This window comes from Epinephelus lanceolatus, chromosome 7 (assembly GCF_041903045.1).
Source record: "Epinephelus lanceolatus isolate andai-2023 chromosome 7, ASM4190304v1, whole genome shotgun sequence".
Taxonomy (NCBI): domain Eukaryota; kingdom Metazoa; phylum Chordata; class Actinopteri; order Perciformes; family Serranidae; genus Epinephelus; species Epinephelus lanceolatus.
The window spans coordinates 47,555,140-47,566,161 of NC_135740.1; the positions used below are offsets into that span (position 1 = coordinate 47,555,140).

At 44.0% G+C, this 11,022-nt stretch overlaps 1 protein-coding gene across 1 annotated transcript in view; it reads left to right on the top strand.

The window, feature by feature from the left end:
* Positions 1-8,093, top strand: part of fat2 (FAT atypical cadherin 2) — a 125,372-nt gene extending 117,279 nt beyond the window's left edge. The window contains exon 29 of the mRNA XM_033619522.2: positions 5,467-8,093. Coding sequence (XP_033475413.2) covers positions 5,467-5,972 — 506 coding nt within the window. The 3' untranslated portion in view covers positions 5,973-8,093. The remainder of the gene's footprint in view (positions 1-5,466) is intronic.
* Positions 8,094-11,022: the final 2,929 nt, after the last annotated feature.

The following is an 11,022-nucleotide window of genomic DNA, read 5'->3' on the forward strand; positions in this document are numbered from 1 at the left end:
AATGTATGTGCACAGTGAACTGTTTTATTCACACATAAATTACCTGGGCCTGAGTTAGAGAAAAGGAGCTCCAGGTAAAAAGTTCCCTCAAAGATGAGCTCAGTTTGGTTTTGGAACAAAGTCGTTCTGCCGTTTGTTATCAGTGCTGCAGCGGCGGCGTTGATCTGAGACTCCTCTGTTCTCTGCAGCTGGAGACAAACAACAGCTCTTGTTCTTTAGTATTTATTGAACTGTGCAAAGTGTGGAAGTAACAAAGTTTGAGTTGGAGCTGAACGCCTCCTCTGATGTCGGCTGTTAGAGACCACAAAGTTACAGAGGTTTAAAGGATAGGTACAAGTATTTTTAAGACCATTTCATTACAACTCAGGTCACTGTGATCTTTCCTTGTGAAGCTGTCTCCTCCTACATGAGGGATAAAATCCAGAGAGCTGCAGACAGAGCTCGTCTTCATCCTGATCCAGTGTTGTGTGTGTGGAGACAAAACTACACACAGCTGATGACGAGCACTTCATCGTTAAATCCTACAAGACGTTTGTGTGAAGTTTGGTCAGAATTACTATATGGATTCTTGAATTATGGCCAAAAACATGATTTTTGAGGTCACTTTGACCTTTGACCACCAAGTTCTAATTAGTTCTTCCTCAAGTCCAAGTGGACGTTTGTGTCAAATTTGAAGAAATTCCCTTGAGGTATTCTTATGATATTGTGTTCACAAGGAAGAGACAGACGCAAGGTCACAGTAACCTCTAACCACAGTAAATCTCTGAACGCCAAATTTTAATCAGTTCATCTGTGACTGAAAGTGAACACTGGGGCCACATTGGAAGAAAATCCTCCAAGGCGTTCTTGAGGTAGCACGTTAACAAGAATAAGATAGATGCAAGGTCACAGTGACCTTTGACTTTGACCATGAATCTAATCAGTTCATTGTTGAGTCCAAGTGGACGTTTGTGCCAATTTTACAGAAATTCACTGAAGGTGTTCTTAGGATATCATGTTCACAAGAACGAGATGAATGCAAGATCATGGTGACCTTGACCTTTGACCTTCATCCCCCGGATTCCTATCAGTTCATTCTTGGGTCCAAGTGGACGTTTGTGTGTCCCTTAAAAAAATCCCACAAGCTGTTCTTGAGATATTGGGTTCACGAGAATGAGATGGATGCAAGGTCACAGCGTCCTTGACCTTTGACCACCAATTCTAATCAGTTCATTCTTGAGTCCAAGTGGACGTATGGTCATAAATAGCAATATAATTTATCGCAGTTCTCAGCCTATCACTGTATTGTGATAACATTGAACCATGATTCCCACCTCTAATATGAACATTATTAATATGCATCAAGAAGCGGAGCTGCTTCTGTCGTCTGTCGGCCATGTTTCAGGCTGCGTCACTGATCCGAGCGAGGCCTCTGTTCCTCTCTGCAGCTCTGGTTCTGAACTGTTTATTGAACTGTGCAAAATGTGGAAACGCTGAGTCGCTTGGATGTTACGTCTGCAGAGGGAGATTTAAAGTAACCGCAGTTCCTCATCTCTTCAGCCTCAAAACATCTTCGTCATTGTGTAAAGATCTGTCTCCATCTTTGTCTTCTCATCTCTGTTCACCTCTCGTCTCTCTGCTGACCCGCCTCTCTGATTCTCTCTCTGACAAATCTTCCTCACCCCTTCATTTCATCTCCTCTCTTGATTTTCCTCCTCTTCTCCTCCATCAGCCTCGTCTCCTCTCCCTCCCTCTGAGTATCTCTCCCTCTAACTCTTTCCTCTCAGTGTCACAGTCAAGCAGCAGTCGGGCGTCTGCTCAGTATTCTCAGTGTTTCCAGTAACAGCAGGAGGTTTTCTTTTGGAACGTGGTTTTGTCTGAACAAACTGTTTAATGCGTCTGCCTTGTTAATGTGAGATTTTGGGGGATGAAGGGTGAGAATTTGAAGTGGTAATCCTCATTTTAGTTTTCAGATTTTTCCTCCCATCTTTGGTGCTGAGTGCTCGGCGCTGCGAGGTGTTTCCTGTCAGTCAGACGGTGAGAGTCGAGCTGCAGCTCAGCAGGACACACCGATCAGTTACTGTTCACAGACGCTCACTTAATAACAGCTGCTTCCTGTTAAAGTCCGAACATCATAATGTTGACATTGTGTCCCATGGTGGACACCTCAGACATCACATGAGATCAACCAGGTGCATTTCTACATTATTTCAAACTGCACACATACAGAAACAAATTTACCTTAAATAATGTCATTTCTAAGGACTTCATTCATTGTTTCATGCGTATGACATCATTCAAGGATTCAAGGATTCAAGGACCTTTTATTGTCATTCACATCATATTTACATGCAGTGGAAAGAGATTCCGATTCTCAGGTCCCAGTGTAGCCCATGTAAACAACACAAATATAGACAATAAATATAAAAATATGAAAAAATTATAGTTTCTCATCAGGAGCTGTTCAGGTCTTTGCACAGCGAGTCCATCTTTTCATCTGAAGGTGTCGCACGTAAGAAGATCATTACAACCTCACAGTGTGTCACACCGACTCTTTTAAGTTTTCAGAACAGGTTCAGTTTTTTGTGTTTTTATGCCTCTGCGCCGGTGACAGCCATTATGTTTACGAGCTGTGCATACGTACATATATATATATCCGAATCTACGTCAGATTCTCATGAATGCGAGGTGGTAATTCTAGTGTTCATCTAGAGAGCTGTTTGACCAAGAATCAGTGAAGAAAAGGTGGCGGCAGGACACGTCTGCATCCACAGAGAGGAACAGGTCACACGGTATCATTTCATAACTCGGACAGCTACTGTCAAAAGGTCAGTAATGTTCAGGTGGATGATGATGAGGAAGAGGAGGATGTGGACGACACATAGACAGACAGGGAGGGGACTCCAGTGCAGAGAAGCAGGGGACAAATGTGTCTTTTCATTTCGTCTCACTGTGAAAATATTTGCTACGAATAGAACAATACAACACAGCTGACTCAGTGTGCGAGGTTTCTGTGTGTGATGTACGTACACAAGGTCCAGTTTAAGAAGAGCTGATTTAATGCAGAGACATACAGGCAGGTGTGTTTCAGCAGGGTTGAGTGACGACAGCGTGTTTACAGCTCTGCGGCGCTAAACAATGCTGTCCAACCTGCAGCAGCAGATTTAAACAGTCTGCTGCTCTGACTTGTTATCAGCACACAGGCGGGGACGTGATGACTGTTTGAAGGTCTGGGACTTTAGTCTGAGATTAGTCTGAGGGAAATATTGAAGAGATAAAATGTTGGGAGCACACAGAGGGATGAAGAAGAGCTTATCATCAAGGCCGCCCTTGGATTGTCTTAATGTTAGTTGATTGTAATTCTGTTGATCCAGACGAGAGGATTATTCCACGTCTGTGGTCATTAGAAGTCAGATCAGTCGCAGATATTAAAGGAGATGTGGTGACCTTAGGACGACTAATGAAACCCACACCACTTCACATCCACGCTGAAGGATTTCACATGCAAATACTCAAAGCTTTTCTTAAAGCTCAAATCCATCCTGCACGCCCGCACAGCACCGACTGTCCCGCTGGTTATCAGTCTGTCAGGGACAGGAAGTGCTGATCAGAGCTGTGCTCAGTCTGAGAGCTTTAAAACGTCTCTCTGATGGTGTGGACGAACAAACACGACAAACAGCACTGTCACTTTTTACACACGTATACAAAATGTGTTGTTTAGTCTCACATCACCACAATCACAGACTTCAGTTAGTCACAAACCTCTCAGTTCATTTCCTGTTTTAATAAAGACGTGTTGTAGACTAAACGCCCTGGACAGAAAGAGACAGACCTGCAGCCAATCAGAGCATCAAAATCTATGCCTTGGACAGGCCCCCTGAGCAGTTGGGGGTTTGGTGCCTTGCTCAGGGGGCCTTGTCAGTGCCCAGGAGGCAAACTGGCACCTCTCCAGCTGCCAGTCCATGCTCCATACTTGGTTCGTACGGGGACTTGAGCTGGTGACCCTCTGGTTCCCAACCCAGGTCTCTATGGACTGAGCTGCTGCCGCTCAGAGACGACAGTCACAGTTCATTTTGCTTTTAATAAGCCGACTCTCATTAACTGGTGACCAGCTAGTTAACTTTTCAGAAACGTTAGGTGACGTACAAGAGGTGCTGAGCGGGGACTACAGTTCAGGTCTCTGCACACTGAGTCTGTTTTCTTCGTCCAAAGACAATGAATACAACCTCACGTTGTGTCACGTTTAGTCACTGACTCTGAAACTTTCGTCAATCATTGAAGTTTTTGAACAGGTTGAGTTTTCTGCATTTTGATGCCTCCGTGCTGACGATGGCTTCGTCCAGAGGCGTCGTGTTCCCAGGTGTCCATACACATTATACACGTGTCCCATTCTCGTGAATGTGATATCTTTAGAACACCTTCAGATCATTTCTGCAAATTTGGCACAAATATTGATTTGGACTGGAGGATGGACTGATTAGAATTTGGTGGTCAAAGGTCAAGGTGTGACTGCAAGTGTAGAGCTGGGGTTCAGGATCAGGGGTTTGATCCTTTGGGACAAACGTCCACTTGGGCTTAAAATAAACTGATTAGATTTTGGTGGTCAGAGTTCAAAGGTCAGTGTGACTTTGACTCAGTGAGCTTTAGCACCATGTGTTGGTGACATATTAATGTGTCATGATGTAAATATTTTGCCTGTTCTTTGCTGACAGACAGAGAGACAGACACAGACGACCCACTGCGTTTACCTGCTGAAAGCTCACTGCCCGCCCTCTGGTCTACACTGGCTAGCTAACGTTAGCTTTGGCTGCTCTGCACTGTGCACCACCTGGGTAGGGTGGGAGCGAGCTACTGGCGCCAAAGGGTGGGAGATACCACAAAAAAAGGATTCAATCCAGTACCGTGTGACACAGCGCCAGAATCACAGATATTAATACTTTTTATTGTTAAAGGTGGCTTTGTTATGAGGGGTAAAGCAGCGTGCCATAATTTATGAGGTGAATAATAGTCTGCAGCTAATGATGACCAATTACAGTCTGAAATGTAACATTAACCAGTACTGAACATCTGATTAGACTAGACAGTGAATGTTTCTGCAGTTGTACATGTCTGCACATTGGCGTCTCTGCACTGATGTGACCGATCCTGATGTGTAAAGTAATGACTTCGTATTGTTGAGACGAAACAATTAGTCGGTCTGTGAACTCTCCATGAAAGTGAGAAATGTCCGTCACAGGTTCCCAGTAATGATTTCAACGTCTTTGTTTTGTCTGAAACTGAAACTGTCAGTTTACAGTCACAGAAATCAGAGAGAAACATTTGAGAATCTGGAGCTGACACATATTTACATGTTTGATTAATAACTGACTTTTATCAATACACTAATTGGTTAATTAACTCATATTATATCCAATGATCTGTTCTGTCGCAGCGTTTGATGAACAGTGGATGTAGAGTTGACTCTGACCACATGTCCTCTGTCCTCAGTCTATCCCGCAGACCCTGATTACTACGGCCGCCCTGCCGTCCAGGAGTTCCCCCAGTTTGACATCGTAGAGGACGCCTACTCCACCTCCACCATGGACTCACGGAGGAACTCTCGATTCGGCGGCTTCCCGTTCCCGCTGGATCGCTGTGACCGCCGCGCTCCCCTCCCGCCCTGCTACAGCAACCAGAACCTAGACGACTTCCTGGGTCCTGACGGACTTCCTCTGCCCAGCTCCCAGTGCCCCAACGAGTACACCGCCATCAGCTACTACCCCACGCAGCACACCCGCAGCCTGGACAACGTCTCTGCAGGATACAAGAGACTAAGCATGCGTCTGAGTGTCGCCATGCCATCGTACGCAGAGCAAGCCAGCCCGCCGCCACCACCGCCGCCACCAAACCCCGCCCAGCCTCAGACGAGACCGGTGGGGCAGAACCAGCGGAGCTACGACGGGCTGAGTATGGTGGAGAGCGACTATGGGAGCTGTGAGGAGGTGATGTTTTAGGGCTGGTGGTTATGAAACAGTACGAGTACACTTCACCATGTTTGACGGCAGCTCTGTGTACGCGTACATGTCTCAGCCTGATTCTTTGAAACTAATGAACAGCAGCTCAGCGGGCGCTCTCTCAGAGATCTGACTCTTTTCTCCACAGATGAAAGCGCCGCGTGAAACAACGCTTCATTTGTTTGACTTTTCAAAGTAGTGTAGTGGTGCTGTGCTAGACGAGGCGGGGGTAATTCGGCTCCGCTCCCTTACCTCCATGCTTTAAGTTCAGCAGGAGTTCACGCCTTTGTCTGAGACGCACCGCCGAGAGCGCTCATTAACTTGTTAGGGGTGTGAAATAGTATTACTGACTTGACTGTGGGCTGATTCAGAGTCACAATATGGCGAGACTTTTTCAGAAGACGAGTCAGCCCTGTGCTGCTGCACCTAATCTCGTCCAGCTCCACCAAACACTGACAGTGGCATGTTCACCATGCAGCGTGTGATGTGTCGGGCAGGTGGAACACACGGTTGCCATGACAGTGGCCGGCGTGACATTCAGACAACAGTGTTCATTTATGATGAAACGCTGATAACAAGCTGTGATGATGCGTCATGTCAGAGGCGTTCATCATGCCGACACTCTGCTGCATGTGTGTGTTCATTTATCTGACCAGCAGCTGGTGTCGGCCCACTGTTTCACACCTGAAGGTATTAAAGTGACACTGAGCACATTTCACGCAGGATAAACATTTCACTGACTCTTTAATCTGCTTCTTGTTGCTGTTGTTTCTTGTTGCTGTCTGTGAGAAAGGCGGAGGCTGGATCCTCATCAGAATAAAAAGATGAAAGCTGCACATGGCGGTGACACGGTCGATGTTCGTGGTGAAGTCGATGTGTTTGAGTGTTTGTAGTTTCACTGCTGTAAATTCTGTTTAAATCTGTTGGACTGTAATTAGTGTGAACTAGGTCTCAGTGTTTCAATGTTCGTGCTCTGCCCCGATCATAAAGGGAGGAAAAAGTGTCCATGCAGCCATTTTAAATGGTGTAAATATTCAGATGAAAGAAAAACTTGTTTTGGTCCAGGGTTTGTTTTTTATGCAACATATTAAAAAGTGAACGTGTTAAACTGAGTTTTAGAGTCTGTGTTAGCTGCAGTTTCTAAAGTCGACTCACAGTTCAGAGCCACAATTACACATCATCATCATTTCATCAATATTTCATTCATAGAGAGTTTAAAGCAAAAATGAATAATGATAAAACTGGAGCTAACAAGTGTTTCATGTTTTTAATTAAAGGTAGACTCTGCAGGACTGTTAGTGACGCTCGTCAGTCACAGTGAAAGTAAAAGCCGTCCTCAGATTCACTTGTTTCAACACATTCTCATCCCAACTCATCAAATATCACCATTTGATCAGAGGACTTTATCGTCTACATGTGACGTGCGACGTATCGTCCTGTGTCAGCTGTTGATGTTCAGAGACGCTGTGTTAATTTACACCTGTTATATGCATTGTGTCTTTTCAAAATAAACTTCTGTTTCCACAGGAAATGTTCAGCTCTGCTCCTTAAAGTCGCCATAACATCTGGAACTAATGCACGTGGTTAGGTTTAGAAAAAACCTCTCCTGTCTAAGGAGAGCAGCAGGCTCCTGAGTGAAAGTCCAGGGTTTGTTGGACCCATCCACCTTCTCTCTTCAGCTCCAGCAGCATTTCAAACTGATGCTGTTTGGTGGCGTATCACACCACCACAAAAGGTGTCATTTGGCGTCTGTGTCTGGCGCCAGTGGTGATATTTGATGAGTTCAGAATAAACAGGCTGGTACCTGACATCCTGGGAATGAGGACAGTTTGGTGAACAGCAGCATATTCTTCTCAATTCAGGTTGATCATTTTATTTTTGGTTTTTATTTTCCTCGACCTGTATTCACCATCTGTCTCTTGAAGCCCCGCCCTCCTGAAAAAGCCCAGTCTTCTTTGATTGGTTAGCGTTTCCAGGTTGTCCGTAGCTTGGCATCTCTGCTCCGTCACTGCAGCAGGGAACGACTCTAACAAAGTATTGTGGCACTTTTTACTGTGAGAAATCAGCAGCAAAAGTTTCTACACACAACTCGCCATGTTCCAGCAGCAATATGATCAAAAATCAACAATAGCACCTGAGTTTGCATGTTTCGTTGTCGTTAGCATGTAGCTACATGTAGCAGGGAGTATAGTTTCACTTTGTACCTTGAAAAAAAAAAAAAAAGTCACCAATGAAAGCTTCTAAACCAAATCTTCACAACAGGACATGTTCCAGCAGGAATGTGATGCCAAATCAAGGATATATTAACATCAGCAACCAAAAGTTTCCCTGACGTTAGCATGTAGCTACATGTAGCAGTGTATGTAAGGTAAACAGATGACCATAGAAAGAAATCTGTCACCAGCTGACGTCAGCTCGTCTTATATTCAGAATGGTCTGAAGGTTTTTCTCACAGAGTTCAGTGTCACATACGTTCACCTCATTATTTAAAACTTCGACTATGTGTAATAAAAACATTTCACATTTTAACGTCACATTCATGACAGGAAATAAGGAAAAGTTTAACAGGTCTCCTCTGACAGAACCACAGAGCCACATGCATTATGTAGGAGTTGACACAGTAAGTGTGATAAAGACTGTTTGAGTTTGTCCTCTCAGCAGTTTCCTCTTCAGTCTGTCTTCATACTCGAAGCTCAGATCAGATTGTTTCATATCATCCGTCACAAAAACGAGTGTCAGCGAGCGATGATACGACTCAAACAAGCGTCTGTTGGCTGCTTTGTGAATTCCAGCGCAGATAAACGGCCTCTCAGATCAGATCTGAAAGACAGATCAGATTTTCAGCTGTGTGGACACTTTGTGTTTTTTGGCAAACACTGGCTGAATGCGCTGTTTACCGCTGCCGCCTTCGTGTAAACGTGTCGGGCTGCAGATGATGCATGTAAAATCAAAGCAACATGGCTCCTGGGCTCCTGGGGGCCGGCGAGATAAACAGGACACGAGGGCGCTGGGCAGACTGGGGAAAGGAATCCAGGTGATTCAGACAGGTTCGTCAGTATCAGCCTGTCGTTTGTTGTTAACGTCCTGACGGTCAGATCGCTCCCATCTGGCACTGTAACAGGCTGAATCAAAGCACACACACACACACACACACTCTACAGATATTAATGCAGATTTAGTCTCTGCTGTTTTTACTGCAGTCGTGCTGAGCTGCTGCTGGGCTGTGGCTCTGTCTCTGAAACAGGATGACGGAAAGAGACGAGAGGTTTGGAAACAGAATTCAGGACGCATGGAGAGACGCTCGTACGTGCAGCATCAGGGAGTGTAACAGATTTCAGACGTTGATTCTGACTCGTGTTTTGTCTGATACAGAAAAATATCTCTGGTCTGAAATGAGAGATCTGACCTGTAGAAAAGCATCAACATCAAACAGGACTTCAGAATCATCAATTCGTCCAATCAGAGAATCCTGAGCTGTCACTGAAGGAACACTTCAACAAAAACAGCCAGCTCGTCTATGTTGTGCTTTAGTAAGTAAATCTATCAGGCCTCTCACTGAGGACCGGACATCTGAGATAGCTTCTTGTAAAATACACAACATCTCACTTTAAGTCTCAACACATGCAACATGTAACATGTTTATTCATGCATCGTCACCAACAGAAAGTAATGCACCACAAATACGTTTATTACCCATGAAACTCAGCTGATGAACACACTGATATGAGTAAAGAAGAAAGAAGGGTGAAAGTCTTCATAAGGACACAGGTTTGGGGGTGGATGGGTCAAACAAACATAGAACTTTTCCCAGGAGATGAGTGTTCATGTCCCGTCTGAAACCAAGTGAACTTTGAGTTATTTTAAGGTACGTGTTCATGTTACCTGAACTAAGTCTCTTTACCTGAGGTATGGAACGTGATGATGTCCAACCGTGTTACTTTTCCTAAACCTGACCTGAGTTATTTTACTTTCTTCATTCAAACATTCGTAAGTTAATATTTCTATGCCAGACATCAGTAATTTTATCTACTAAACCTAGACTATGTCACTTTGCTTTACGATGACACCCAACCATGTTTCCTTTCTGAAGCATAACCTTCATTTTTCTAAAACTAACTTACGTAACTCTACCCTCCTAAAACTAACCTGCGTAACTTAACGTTAAGTACATGACATGAGGTCTCCCAATCATCATTTTTCTCTCTGATCTAACGTAGGCAACTTTACTTAAGTTAAGGATTTTTCTCCTTGACCTAAAATAACTGATAGTGGCGCTAATTTGTTGGGCACTACTTTACTAGATATCATACAAAGTGTTGGGTCGTTGGTGTATTTCACAGGAATAGGCTAGCCGTTTTCTCCTGCCTCTGCTTTTTGTGCTAAGCTAAGCTAAACATACAGCAGAGCTCCAAATGCAAGTAAGTAATCTCCCAACATGTTGGAGTGTTCTGTAAATAAACTGTTTTTAAAGTTCAAGTGTATCCTCAAAATTTAAGAGCAATACATTTTACCATACGTAAAGGATAAAAATGAAGTTATCTTGTTTAGCCAGAGAAAGCAGACGGTCTGAGCCACAGACACCGAGACAGCATCTTTCAAATGGTCAAAAAGTTGTCAAGCATTTGAGTCTTTTAAATTTCACATAATGGATTAATAATATTTAATGAGCACTGACGTTTTGCAGTTTTCCACGGTAAACATTGTATTCCTGCTGCATTTCCTGTTTCAGTCCGAGCATTGCACTGAAAACTAAATAAGCAAGAAGTGACTATTTCTGAAGACCAGTGAAAGTGTTGTATCATAAAAAAAAGCTAACTCAACCATGCTGTTATAATAAATGCTCAAATATGTCGAACTTACCAACATTTACATTTGAGTAACTGAATTCCTGCTGTTCTCAAATTAATCATTTTCTAAACTTTAGGCCGGTGTCGTCTCTGCTTTACTCAGATTTTGAACTCATATTGTGAAATGTGACAGCGTGTCACTGACTCCTCCTCACAGTGTCGTGGTACGTCATGGGTTAATGTGTAACGTCCGTCTGTCTCTG